Below are 14,718 nucleotides of genomic sequence, written 5' to 3' on the forward strand. Positions count from 1 at the left end.
ACTTTATTTATCAAATGTGTCACTTGGTTGGAGCAGCATTTCTGGGGGTGCCCAGACATGTATAACTCAGGAATTGTCTGTCTCAGAACAGCTTTAATTCATTTTGCACAACATATTAAGGGCCATCTGAAAATTGGCAAATGTAAAATGACCATGTTTGATTTGGTGCTTAAAAAAATGTATTTCTTCTTTCAATGCCTCCCTCTATCCCCCAAAACACAATCCATCAATCAAATAAAAACTTTTATTGACTTCAAAAACAAAGATAAAATATAAACCAATGAAAGTCTGTTTTATAATCTTAGTGAAAGTATTTTATTAATTATATATATTTTCCTCTCAACTATTAACTCAAATTACCTCTTATAACCTCTAGCTTAATTTTTAACTTATTAAAAGTGCCTTTAAAATATCTCTTTTTTGTTTTAAGCTTTAACATACATTGAACAATTTCTATCTATAAATGAGCTAGTTCGCTGAGAATTAGATCTCTGATGGGGGCCTTAATAGACTTACATTTCTCTTGATTAGGTATGTAGTTTCATTTGTATCTTTCCTTTCTCTAGCTTAGATAGCAATTTCCTCAAGGCTGAGTATTGTGTTTATTACTTTCTTTTCCTTTATTGTACCTGGTACACTGCCTTACAGACAGTGGGTGCTCAATAAATGTTGACTAGAATGACAGACATTCTATTTATTTTGATGACAGCAGGGGGAGCCCCTTTCTCTCTAGTATTTCCAAGGTTGCTTTCCCCCCCCCATTCTTTTTAATATAATAATTATAGTAGGTGATCATAAAGCAGCTGCCATTCGAAGAAATCAGCACATTTAATAATAAATGTGGTCTATATGGTATTTACATAATACTTTCTCATGTTAGGCACAGAGTAGATGTTCAATAAATACTGTTAATTAAAAAGTTAAAGTCAAGCCCTTTACACTGTTCAATTAGTTCTCCCACTGTCCCCAAAGGCAGATTTGTGGTAAATTGCACATTACAGTGTTCCTTTTAAAAATGTGATGAATTTGAGGCTCAGAGACACTTACCCAATTGCCCAAGGTCACCTTAATAAGACTTTAAAGACCTTGAAGTTATAAAACAGAATTGGGCAATACTGATAGGGAGGTAGTATGGACAGTGAAAAGGGGTTTGGAGTTAGAGGATGGAGGTTTTAATCTTAACTTTGATGAGGAAGTAATTTATCCTCTTTGGGCCTGTTTTCTTATCTGACAGCATCATTTCCTCTACTATCAAATCACTCTGAAATTATTCAGTGCATGTATATACAGAATATATATATTTTGTATTTTGAGCTGTGTGCATAGTTTCCTCCCAGTAGAGAGTAAGCTCTTTAATGGCAGGGGTTATTTCATTTTAGGGGGCCTTTGCATTTAGTTTTATCTTTGTATCTGGTTTCCGCCCTCCTCCAGCATTTGGATGCCTGGCATTTAATAAATGGTTGCTGAATTTAACCTGCAAAATGAAGGGGTTGAACTAGATGACCTCAAAGGTTCCCTTCCAGTGTAAAATCTATGATCCTGATGATTGCTACATGTCCCTAAAAACTTTTGTTTGGGTCTGTGGACTATTTCTTCCCCTCATAAGATACCATAATTAAGGTGATAGTGACAACCCTGCTATTATAAGAAAAGCAACCACACTGTGAAAGGGTGAAAACAACTTCTTAGGAGTCACATTTCAATCTGAGAAATTTTAGAGACCCTGGATAGATTTTCCTGGGTGTAAAATATAACGTGTGCTATTTTGCATGATTTCTATTTCAAGCTGCCAAAGGAGTTCTTAAACTTATCATCTGGAAAGACACATATTAGGTACAGCTAAGGTGATAGGGATATGAGGACTCAGGGCTTTGAAGAGCGTTGTGCCTATGATTCTTAGGCAAGGGAGCTGAACTGTAAGCCGCCTTACTTAATTAATGTTGCCATCAATTAATCCTAGTAATTCTTCTTAAGCCACCACTGGGAAAATCCAGAAGAACTAGTAAACTTGCCATACCCTTCTTACTGTCACACCATGCAAGTCTGAGACAAGTATATTTGAAATCTTGAAGAATTAGCGTAGTGTCTGGCACTTAGTAGGTATTTAAATATTTATTGATTGAGCTAATGAGGGTTAAAGGATGCCCTTATTATTATTCTTAAGAAATAATCATTTGGAATAAAAAGAATGGGAGGAGAGGGGATTAAACCAAGTGTGAACCAAGCAGGCCAATAGCAGTAACAATAATTATGATAAACTTCCTAAAACAGTATAGCTTTCCTCCCCCCCCCCCCCCCCCCCCCGCATCAGCTTCTTTTCCTGGAGATTTTAATAGAATTGTCTACTTTAGGGATTAATTTTTGGGTCAGAGTAGATCTAGGGATGTCCCAAGTTTTTCTTATGAAAAGAAATTCATGAATGAAAACTCCACATTAGGATATTTCTGTTAATACAGTTTACTGACTAACCAAGGGCCACTTGCCTTGTTACAAACACAAAAGAGATAATCATGATTTCCAAAAAGGAGTGGGGGAACTTAAACTAGCTCCTTATCATCAGGGGCAACCATCTCACTTCATTTCCAATTTAGCTGCCACCCCTGAACCAAGAACTGCAGAGGGTCCAGGATCGTTCCAAGCCTGGGCTGAGGTTGCAGCTGCCACACATCTGATCTTTTCTGAGCTGGGCAGGGCTTGAGAGCTCGAGACAGACACAGACACCTCCCACCCCCATTTCGGAAGAAGCCTTAGATTACACCACCCACTCCCTCCTCCCCCTCCTCTGGCTGCAGAAGTCGAGCCCTTGACTTTATTTGGTTCACCACGCGGTGACCCGTCCAGATAAAGAGATGGGGTTAGCACACACATGTTCCCTCACACATTCCACAGAGAAGGGGAGGTGGGGGGCCGAGAGAGGAGGGAGAGAGGGAGGAGAGGGAAGGGGGAGTCGGCCCTGAGCTCGGCAACAGATCTGCTCTAATTATAGCCAGGGCAGCTGGTGCTGGTCCCTTTACTGGAGCTTAGGGACAGGACGGGGCGAGTAGCGGGAGAAGGAAACGGGCAAGAGAAAGCCAGAGAGCTCCTCCGAGCCGTCCGGCTGAAGCCAAGCGAAGGCCATTTCCGGAGTCCAACGCTCCTCCTCCTCCTCCACCCCCGCTCCCCGTGGCCCCGGCCGCCAGGCCACCTGATGCTCCGGCCTCTTTGTACACGCGGCTTCCACATGCACGGAGGGGTTGGGGAAGGCGAGGCACTCCCAGACCTGCCCCGAGTCTCGCTCTCTGGGGAGACACCTTTTGCGGGGAGGAAACGCCAGCGAGGCATCACCCGGGGGCGGAGGTGGTGCTTGTGTCATGTTTGCCCTGCTGCTGCAGCTCAGGCGCCCCGAGCGCGCGCGCGCGCGTGCGTATGTGTGTGTGTGCGCGTGTGTGTGCAGCAATGCAGCGGCGTGGCAGGAGGAGTGGTGGGGAAAAGTTCTAGAATAAATAAATATGGGCGATGAGCAAGGCTATGTGTCACAATTGGAAACCACGACAAGGTCTCTCCCTGTCGAAAGACTTTTACCCAGTCCGCTTGCTTGACAACACGAGGGAGCCTCCTCCCCTTTCCTTCCCCTTGAGTCAACAGGACTTGGCAGATTTGTAGACTGTTTTCTTTCTTTCTAGAACTCCCTTATGAAAAAAGAGAGAGAGAGAGAGAGATTCCAGAATTTGACATTTTTGACCTGACTCAGGTTTTAAGAAACAGGCTTCTTATTCGTACAAAGATAATGTTTTCAGGCGGCACCTTTCATGTCCGGGTGTGTGCCACACAGAATGAACCTTTTTTTGTGCAAACACCATTTGGACTTAGAACTGTGGCCTGTCTGCCTCAGACAGACCGTAATGTCGGTGGAAGTTCAAGACGCTTAGCAAGCCCAATACCTTGTACAGGAACTTAACCTACTGTCTCATCTTAAACCAGTTGGTTAAAGTGTTATAATGTACTTCATTGTTACAATGGACTTAATTGCATGAGGCATGGAATTAGAAATAACCTGTGGGCCACCACGTTTAAAAGCTTCATAAGAGCTCTCTGGTTATTGTTCAAAATCTACTAGGTACAGGTGGTAGATATTAAAGAATCTTAGGATACAGTAGTACAGCCCTAATTAAAAGTCACTAATTTACACCCCACCTCGCCCATGAATCTTAATTTAGGAGGCATGACACACTAAATTTTTACCTTCTGTTGAGGCCTCACAAGGCCACCTAAAAGACCTGATCCTCTCCTCTCTTTAGATGGTAAACTCCTGGAAAATTGTGACAGTTTCTGCCATTCTTTGTATCACCTGGTTTTTAGCACAGTGCCTGGCACCTAGCATGAGATCAAAAAGACTGGCTACTAGATTGGTTTTATAGGATGACAATGAAGGAAAGGTAATGAAATGGTTTTAGTTTGGATTATGGCGCAAGTAGCAATTTGATTTGAGAGGTTCTGGTGCTCAGCAAAAGAAAATCTTAATTCAGTTTAGAAAGACATTGATTTATTCCAAAACAAAAATTCTTTCTCTTACATCTTACTTTTCTGTTTCCAGCATGTCAAACAGGAAAAGTATTTACCGATCTTTAATTAAGCTTAATTAGCTGAAATTATCACCATAGATTCAGTGATTCTAGTCTAAGTGAAAATAATGATTCTGGACAATTCCATTGTATAGGATAACAGCCAACACATGAACCATTGCTCATGACATAAATTACTCTTTAGAGTGAAGTAGGGAACTGGTATTTCCTAGACCTATATAGGTTTGCTTTCACTAGGGGAAAAAAAACCAGAGAAACACCTGAGCTATTCAAGTTCCCCCTATCCCCCACCTACTCCATTTATATCATGTTGCTTAGCATGCAACGATTTATTGATGCTCTTGGTATTAAGGAGTATGGTGTACTGGAAAAGAGTACTGAGTTTAGGGTCAGATGACCTGAGTTAGAATCCAAGTTCTTTAGCTGCAGACTCTATGTGACCTTAGATAAGTCACACCCTCTCTGGAAGTGTTTCCTTATGTGACAGAAAATAGAAACTTGGACAAATGATCTTTAAAAGACCTCTTTAGCTCTAAATCCTATGAAGAATACAGCATGGTTGTTCCTTAAATAAAGCTAGTAAATGACGTGACTTGGTTCTTGGGTCTTGATTATCAACTATGCAACGTAGTTCCTAATAAGCCAATTCCTATCCCCTAAAACAAACTCTGAACTTACTCCCATTGGGGGAAAATAATTTGACATAACACTGTTACCTAAGGATATATATTCTCTTTAGAGTCCCATGGGTGCTCCATTGCACTGAAAGGCTTGAACTAAAGCCATGTAACCTCCAATGCCCCACCCAGAGGCTGAAATCATTCAGTGTCACTCCTATTTACAAATAACTAAATTTACACTGGGAGTAGTGGGCCTAGTCTTTGGAACTTAATTTTCTCTGCAGAGTTTAAATTTTGTGGTTTGGTACAAAACTTGTCTTTTGTAAATTGCTCTATTCTGAGGGTATAAAACCATGATATCTGCTGCTTTGATTTTAATAATGCTAGTAAAATGCTAGGTGTTTAATGTCATACATTGTTTTCACCAATAAGTTTTGCACTGCTTAGCATAGTGCCTGGCACAAGCATTTATTAAAATGCTTCATCTTGACTTGGCTTGGTTTCACTTGTACCCTCAGGCTATGCAAAGCAGGTTTACAATTTTTTTAAAAAAGGAAAAATCACACACAACCTATATGCGTACACATACAGTATTCAGTGAGTACATTATGGTTTTAGAAGACATTTTTAATGGGCCACTGTATTTGTTCAGAGCAAATTCTGAAGTTGTGATAAGAATACCTTATTTGCATTTTCCTATGAAAGAATCTTTTGTACTGTTGAGCAACTGCAATGCAATAAGTTTTCTTTTTGTACAAATTTTACTTCACTTACACAAATAAGGATATAGGGATAATTATTCTAAATAGATTCATGTACTACATCACACATTTTTACTCTAAAGTCTGAGAGTTTACTTCTCCACAAATACAAATGTCATTTAGCACACTGCATTTATAATTTCTTGTTATATGAATCCTCTTTGATGAAACCACTTATTTCCACAACCTACACATGTTGTTTCCAATTTAAATTTTCCAGTATAGGCCCATACAAATGTGAACATTTAATAAGTACTTTGAAGATAATTACGAATTCAATTCAACAAACATTAAGTGCCCATCATGGGTGTAAGGTATTATAGATGTTTAAGAAAGCAGTGCACATAAAGATGTCTATATTGTAGAATGTAAATTATTTTAAGGGCTTTAAAAACAATATGGTAGACACTATTATAGAAAACAAAATGACTGAAAAAATTTATTCCTTTAATTTTAGTTTATATTGTACTAAAATGGGCAGGAAGTGATTGGTGCAAAGACCAATGTATTAATAATGTAAACAGTATACACCATAGTAAAATTATGTACAAAATTATTTGTGTTAATGGTGAACAGAGATAGCATAAACAACTGAAACTCAAAGATACCCCCAAACTATTCAATCTCACTGCCCAAACCTTTGAACTAGGATTGTTTACAAACTGACTCATTTGAGTGCCATTTTCTCTTTGCCCCTTCTGAACTTATGATAAAGGTATTAAGTTGTAAGATGGCAAAAATGCAGATGGTCAACAGGAGCAGAGAATTTGTATAATTCATAAATGAGATCATTAATTTCCTTGATAATTTTGAACTAGTTGTAGTACCACTTATAACTTAAATCCAAGCAATGGAACAGAAAGAGTTAATCCTAGTGTCTTCCCCACTCCCCACCCCTCCCCTAATATTTCCAGATTCTTGGATAATGAATCGAGTAAACATGTATTCCATTCATCGGTGGTGCAGTCTGACCTTGGTCTATGACAGAGGAAAGGCGTGTCTTCTTAAACTGCTCCCTATGAACAAAAGGCAAGCAAATGAGGGTGACTCAGGACTTCTAGTGGCCTACATGCAAGTGAACATTTTTCTGAATGATTCCACGCATACACTTAGGAATCAGGAAGAGAAACATTTTACTCTTCACTAATCAAATAAAACTATCTATAAATCATATGCAAAATAACTTTCGAGTAACTGGGGGCTCATAAAAATCTAGGAATTAAAAGAACTTCCTTAGGTCCCCTTATTTTTCTTCCCCTGGGTAGGGGCATTAGAGCAGGCAGTCACATCAACAATCAATTTGTCATTGTTGGTGCTTTTTTAAAGTGGAAAACCTGAAAACAATCACTTCTAGTGTATCTTTGGAAAAGATCTTTTTCATCTTTTAATTGAATTTTCCTGTTATATTTTTAAAATTTAAATTTAATAAAACATATTTTGAGGTTTAATAAAGCATACAAACTATAAAAACAAAACCTGAGCCAGTGACAGGAGAAACTCTTATCTTATTTCCTAAATAACAAATTTCGTTGCATAGAATTCCACTATGTAATTTCAGAAACAATATCATCTCTTACAGTCTGTATTCTGCAAGCTTCTAATATTAGTGAAGTATAGTTGATGAAGGAACTCAGAATTACTCTTCCCTTTAAACACTATGTGTATTCTTTGTAGCTATTACTATATGATGTTGCCATGATGATTTTGATTTAAAACATATTGTATGTGAACTTGTTACATACTTTCATTAAGCTAAAATCATAAATCTACTAAGGTAATGAAAGGCTAAGTATATTCTAGAAAATCTGTTGCTATATAAGCATATGCATTAATTTCTACCTTTATTTATAGCCTTTTCCCATAATTTTCTCATTTACAAATTCACTGGTTTCAAAAGTGCTTTATCTGAAACTGAGACATGGCTTTTTTGTCTTTCACCATTCTGAAGCTTCCCAAAATGCATTCCTTTCATGTCTTGAGAGCCTTTAATTCATTGTATCTACTGGCATGACACAACATGGCTTTCTCACTTTTATCACAAAGCTTTCAAGAAAATATAGTTTTTATATCTTGCAAAGCTCCTTACTTCCACTCCTGCCACCAATTTCATCACTCTCATTAACCTCCAAGCTACTGCTGTGGAACAAAGGATTCTACTATTGTACACTGGAAAAAATAAATAAATGCTTAACTTAAATATTTCCTTGTTCGTGACTCCCCAAACCCCTAATATTTTTCTCCTTTACCTAGATGCCTTCCCTCCCTACTACTTTTTGTATTAACAATATCCTTTACATCTCATGTCCTTTACCCAATCATTTCTCTAGTAACAAAACAAAAACCAAAACCCATGTCCTTAAGTGACTCCACCACTGTCTCACTGTCTCACTGTCAGTGAGTGCAGGCAGCAATTCTGAATTGTACCCCCCCAAAAAGCACCAAGAAATGGTCAGCTCTCCCAATGTCATTTTATTTAATGCTAAAATTTTTTAATTATTAATATAACAAATGACAGTATGGGTGAAATTCTAATGAGAAACTGTGGGCTATAATGGTGATATCCAAGATTCACACTCATTTTTGTTATTACTACCAAGTCAAGAAATAAAAATTGTATCCCTTTCAACTTTTTTCCTCTAAATGAAAAAACCAAAGGATAAAAGGTGGTACAAAATGAGGCACCTTTCAAAGACTTGCTGGCCATGGGAAGTTTTCACAAAAAGTTGTAAATCATCGATCTGTACATTGTCATAAAGTTTAATAGAAGGACGCATTAGAGATGGTACATGTTTAATTCAAGAAACTGCTAGTGTATAAAGAATAGGTACAACACTCCCCCTCCCCTTTCCCCCCCAAATTTTGTTATTAGTGCTGAAAACATTGCTGAGCTATTAGAATTGGAAATCTGATACTGCCTAGGTATGGTAGATCACTGACATTTCTTATCCAGCTGTGAAAGTTCGTTCTGCACTGTCATCAGGTACAGCAAAAGGTCAAGTAAGGTCCCAATAATCCCTGGGCTTTTAAATACATAAATGAATGTCAGAAAACAACAAGGATATCAATATTGTCCAGCTAAAAGACTTCCATGAAATCTTGTACAAATGCTACTCAGACCTTTTGCAGGAGATATTTTGAGCAATAGTTTCAAATTTTCTTCCACTGTAACATCAGCCCAGAGAAACCTTTCGTTATTGATTCCACAGCTGGATGAAGTCTTATCTAAACAGCAAGAAATGGTTATTCACTTTCTGTAGGAATATCTGTATTAAGATTGCAAGGCTACAGATAAATACAACACATTGGGTGAACTGCCTAACTTGTTACATCTGTGAACCAAAATTCATTTTTCAATAAAGTATCTAGATGTACATTTAAACAACAGACCAACATGGTTCCAAAGAATTCTTTACAGCTGTGTTTATGTGCATTTAAAATTGTCTATATGTGTGTTTCTGCATTGTGTTTACATAAGAGACTGGTCTGGATTGACAGTCAAACATACTCCAGTTTTGTAAAAAGCATAAAAATTACTTAAATTGGTTAGTCTGTATATATTGTCATAATGATGATATGGATGTAATAGGGATCTGGATAGGATTAATGTGAGTGTAGTCATTAAAAACAGTAAGAAAAAAAGCTCTACTTGGTACAGTATCTGATATTCAAGTGTTAACAACTTGACTTGTTTTTAAAAAAACTTTGCATCCACTGAAGATTGTGTAAATGTCATAATTTTAAAAAAAATAACTGAAGATAATCCAAAACTGGTAAATTTTTGTATTTTTCAAAATAAAAGTTGTGCAGGTATGAATGTGAACACAAAAAACCTGCCCAAGTAGGCCCTTGAGTTCTTCAAGAGACTAATTTTTTTTATGGTCAACTTTGAAACACTGTTTCAAAATACTGTTCCTGACAATGTGATGTATAATAGCACACACTTCCCCTTTCCCTCTCCCCCAGTATCAATGTAAGACAACTATTTCTAATAACTGATTTATTGGTTTCAAAAAAATCATTTACTGATGCAAAATTTTGATCAAAAGAAATTCAATTTACAAAAAGCTTCCAAAAATAGTTTTTAAAATGGGGCATGTCATGTAAAATTCTTCATTTCTTTCATTTTCACTATTTTATTTGATCACTTTTCAGAACAATATTATTTATTCACTTTGTGTTTCAAACACATGTAAGGAGGAAATTACAGGTTTCCTCCACCCACATTTGGGCTGTCACTGATATGCCTGGAGGCAATTCTGGCAGAACCTCAGTTGCTGCTGTCATAGTACCACACTGTATTTACCACTAACTGGAAATAGGATGTGGATGATAGCATCACTACTACAGGTAGCTGATGATCCCCCCCCACCCCAATAATTTCAAAGTTCACTATACTACAACTTCTCTTGTGACTTCTCTCAAAGAAAAAGAAAAAAAACACAAATGAGAGTTTCTAGGGCGTTGTTTAAAAAAAATAAAAAGTGGCGCTGCAGAGCTAGGATCTTTTCAAAGATGGCAGTGCCATGCTGTATATACCACAATCAATTATAATTGCCTTCCATCACTGAAATTGTACATTATGTAATCAACTAAAGCATGCAGCTTTGTAATCTTACAACTGATCACGTGACCAGTGGTCTTTTGCCTTTTAAAAACACAGCAAAAAAACCCACCCCTCCAAAAAAACAAAAAACCAACAACAAAAAATCACACACATACACACACACACACACACACACACACACACACACACACACTCCACGCAACACAATCCCAGAAATCCCTAACTCAGCAGCGCCTCTCAGACAAGTCACCCTATAGCCCAAGAATTGAACTTTAAGAAGTAGAGAGAAATTCAGCAGACTTTTTTGTCTACTTTTTTATTACTATACAAGGGCAATGTTTTGCGTGAACCCTTTGTTATTTCATACAGTGATATCCCCACTTAACCATCTTGTCCCTTCTATTTGCTTTCCTTCTCAATCACTCTGCCTCCTTTTTGATTAAAGAAAGGGGCCAGGAATAAGGAATAACAGACAGTAAGGCGATCTTACAACGTCAGAAAATGTATTTGGCTTTTTTTTTCTTTTTAAAACAAGTGCATACAAATACAGCTAGAAGCATTTCTGGTTTGCCAAGTGCTCTAAAAAAGCAGCGCAAGTCACAGCCTACATTAAACAGTAACTGTCACCAGGATAATAAAGCACAAAGATCTGCTAATAACGTTAACAAAAGAGGAAAATGCCTCTATAAGTACATACCTTTTGTCGTCAAAAAAAATATAGAAACACAATGTATTCAAAAAAAAATCAAAATTATACAGCCATGTTTATGAAGTCTACATTTCCCTTGTCTTGGATATATATATAGAGAGAGATATATACACAATTCAAGCAGTTTGAGATAAGGGTGATCATTGGGTTTTTCTGAAACTGGAAAAGTCACGAGTCTCTTTCTTTTTTCACTTTCACATCTCCAGCAAGAATGGTCGCAATTTCCCCCTGCATAAAGGCCCAAGGGACATTGGAGCCCACCAGAGGGCATTTCTCCCCACTGGGACAATAGACCTCTCCACTAGCTCCTTGCTGTTTGATGCTTTGTCTGGAGCAAGGAAAGCAAAACTTGTGCGAAGGAACCGAAGGGCACTGCACGAAGTGGGTGTCCTCAAGACGCTCGTGGCACAGGGTGCAACACAGTGGGGCACTAGCCGCCAGAGAGGAGTCCGGGAGGCTGGCGGGGTGTACTGGTTCCAGTCCCCCTGTGCCGGACCCCTGGCTCCCCACTTCTCTGGGGCCCAGCCTTCTTTGGTTCATTGAAGATGGAGAAGGTGGACTGTTGCTATTCCTCCTGGTAGTGGAGTGAACTTGGTTGGCATCTTTGGAGGCGTGATTGCCCCCTGCATTGTCTGCTACTAAGATCAGAGCTGCCATGGGGGACTGACCATTCTGAGCCGCTTCTGGCGGTGTGGTCCGGTTGGAATGAGGTGAGACAGTGGGTGGTGGTGGAGATACAAACGGCGTGGGAGTCATGGGGATTTTCATCCCTTCTGTTTGGGTTGTTAACCATGGCTGTGCCTCTCCATTGATCTTGGGAGGACCAACTTCACTTTCTGGTTCTGGGGAAAGTTTCCTCTTCCTCGCTGTACGAGCAACTACGAACACAAAGAATTAAAGAAGAAAAAGGAGGTGAAAGGATAAATATGCACTTGGAGTGATCCTTTGAGTCAGGGTTCAGAAAAGCCCCACAACATTTTTTAATGCATAGCCAAATTGTAGGTGTCAGCATATGCTGTTTGAAAGTGTCTAACAGGAATACTGATGTGAAAAAAAAAGATATGGCCATAAAAGGGAATTTATTTAAAATAAACTACATGTACCTAAAATTACACCCCAGAACATGAAAGGTGTGCTTGCATGTCTCTTTAAAACTGTATCTAAGAAATGATATAAAATCGACCCATGTGTGTACACTAGAGTGGATAGTGCATCTGACTAAATACATGTGTGCTGAACAGGTTAAAAGGTGACTAGGGCCTTCATAACTCCTATCCTAAGAATGTGCTAGGAAAGGAAAACCCTCTGTCAGTGTCTATCACCCCAGTCTGACTCATCTCTGTTATGCTGCTTCAGCACATGAACACGTTGCCACCTAAGCAATGGTTCCGCCTCATGCAGATCAGGAAGTTGGGTGTTTGTTGTTTCTGGGGGATGGGGCGAGGTGGCAATGCAAAGCACCCCCAAATCTTCACCCCTATCGTTCCCCCCCCCCAAAAAAACGTGCCCAGCGAGGCAACGAGGTGCGGCCTACCTGCTTTGGCCCCGTTGGCGCCGTTGGCCTCGAAGCCCAGCATCCTGCCGGGGGCCAGGGCCTGCTGCTCCTTCTTGAACTTGCTCTCGAAGGGCCCCGAGTGGCCGTGCTGATGCAGCGCCAGAAGCGTGTCCCGCACCGTCTTGGGCTTGTTAACCCAGTCCTGCTCCCCGGGGCCCCGGCCCTTGCCTCCTCCCTCCCCGCCGAGCTCAGCCGTGCCCGACACCGAGACAGCGGCCGACGCGGCCGCCAGGTTGTCCGCGGGGCCTCGATGGGCGGCCTGCGATGGCTTCTCCTTGGCCGCCTCCCGCGGCTCGTGCTCAGCGGCCGCTCCTCCGCCGCCTCCGCCACCGGACACTGAGCCCGGCCGCTTGTGGCCGCTCAGCTCGGCTGGCTGCGCGGGGCCCAAGGCGGCGCTGGGGCTGCCGGAGATGGCGGCGAGCGAGGCGGCAGCGGCGCGGCTGCTGAGGCTGAGAGCAGCGGGAAGAGGCGCGGCGGAGCCGTTCATGAGCGGCACCAGGGTGGGCGGCACCGCGTGTCCGCGCCGCGGGTTGGGGCTTTGGCGGTTGAGCTCGGGCGGCTCCTCCAGCTTGGAAAAGCCATTGGGCACCAGGATGCCGTTCACTTGCTGCTGCTGCTGCTGCTGCGGAGGCGGTGGGGGCGGCTGCTGCTGCTGCGGCTGCGGCTGCGGGGTCGTAGGCCCGCCCGCAGGCTGGCGGCTCGCTCCGTACTCGGAGCCCATTCTCGGGGGCGCGCGTTCGGCCGAGGCGGCGGCGGCGGCGGCGGGCGCCAGCGGGTAGCGTTCCAGGGCCTGCGGAGCCCGCGAGGCCGCCTCAGCGGCAGTGCCGTGGCCCAGCTGCTGCTGCTGCTGCTGCTGCAGGAGGATGTCCTTGGTGGAGAGCGGAGGCGGCTTCGAGGCGGCCGCGGTGGCCGAGCCGGGCGGGGAGCGGCCCTCCGGGAAGCAGCCGTGCGCCCGCTTGAGCTGCCGCGCCGTCTCGATGACAAACTCTACCCGGTCGGCACCCTCGTAGTTGACGCAGCCTCGGCACACGGGCTCGGTGAAGTCCCAGATCATGGCCCAGGGCATGCGGGGCAGGTCACACAAGTAACACGATTGCCGCCGGGAAGCGGCTGCCACCGCCACAGCCGCGGTCGACATGTCCGAGGAGGAGGAGGCGGAGGTGGTGGAGGCAGTGGTGGTGGAGGAGGAGGCGCCGCCGCCCCCCGCCGGCAACACTCGCACCCTCCCCCCCCTCCAACCCCGCAACTCCCCGACCAGCGGAGGCGGCGGCAGCTGTGGCTGGGGCTGCAGCGGCGACCGAGGCAAACCCCGGGAAGCCTTGCCCCCCGTGCAGCGCTCCCAGGGTCGAAGGGGCGGGGGGCGGGGAGGAAAAGGGTGCAGCCCAGGAGGCAGCGGGTCCCCTCTGCCGGTGCGGGCCGGCCGGGGGCTGGTGCAGGGTGGCTGGGGTTGCAGCAGCAAGGTCCCGGAGTCCGTGCAAGCTGAGGCTGCAGCAGGTCTCCAGACCGGTGCAAACACCGGACGCGCTGGTGCAGGGGAGTGCAGCAGGTCTTCGGGGCCGGTGCTAAGCGAGGAAAAGGGGGTGGGGATGTAGAGGGGGGCGGGGGAAGGGAGGCGGGTGGGTGATGTGGTGCAGCCGCCGAAGGTAGCTAGCCCGAGTGGCGGTGCATGCCGCACCGAGGTGGCAGAGTCAGCGTGGAGTTACTACGCAGCGCGGCTCCCCGAGTCGGTCGTTCCTCACAACTACAGCTGCTGCTGCCGCCGTCGCCTCCACCACCTACTGCTTGCCCCAGTGGCTGGCGTCACCGCCCAACCCCAGCTACCGCTGCTACTGCCGCCGCTGCCTCAGCCTCTGCTGCTGCCGCTGCTGCTGCTGTTGCTGCTGCCGCCGCGGCTGCTCCACTTCTACAGACTTGATTCTTCGACAGCCTCCGAAGGCGCCTGCGCGT

General features: G+C 43.2%; 1 protein-coding gene across 1 annotated transcript; it reads right to left on the minus strand.

Annotated features, from left to right (window-relative positions):
- Positions 1-10,787: 10,787 nt before the first annotated feature.
- Positions 10,788-14,355, minus strand: IRF2BP2 (interferon regulatory factor 2 binding protein 2). The gene is made up of 2 exons (XM_072647522.1): positions 12,751-14,355; positions 10,788-12,094 (listed from the first exon to the last, which is right to left on the minus strand). Exons 1-2 carry the CDS (start codon positions 13,907-13,909, stop codon positions 11,385-11,387), a joined length of 1,869 nt encoding a protein of 622 aa, XP_072503623.1. The 5' UTR covers positions 13,910-14,355; the 3' UTR covers positions 10,788-11,384.
- Positions 14,356-14,718: the final 363 nt, after the last annotated feature.

The sequence above is a fragment of the Notamacropus eugenii genome, chromosome 2 (assembly GCF_028372415.1).
Source record: "Notamacropus eugenii isolate mMacEug1 chromosome 2, mMacEug1.pri_v2, whole genome shotgun sequence".
Taxonomy (NCBI): Eukaryota; Metazoa; Chordata; class Mammalia; order Diprotodontia; family Macropodidae; genus Notamacropus; species Notamacropus eugenii.

What these genes read in the sequence shown, in the direction of transcription:
- IRF2BP2 (XM_072647522.1), bottom strand. Translation starts at nt 13,909, where the DNA reads ATGTCGACCGCGGCTGTGGCGGTGGCAGCCGCTTCCCGGCGGCAATCG. An exon ending in CGCCAACGGGGCCAAAGCAG is followed by an intron (nt 12,095 to 12,750) that starts GTAGGCCGCACC and finishes TTGTGTTCGTAG; the next exon opens with TTGCTCGTACAGCGAGGAAG.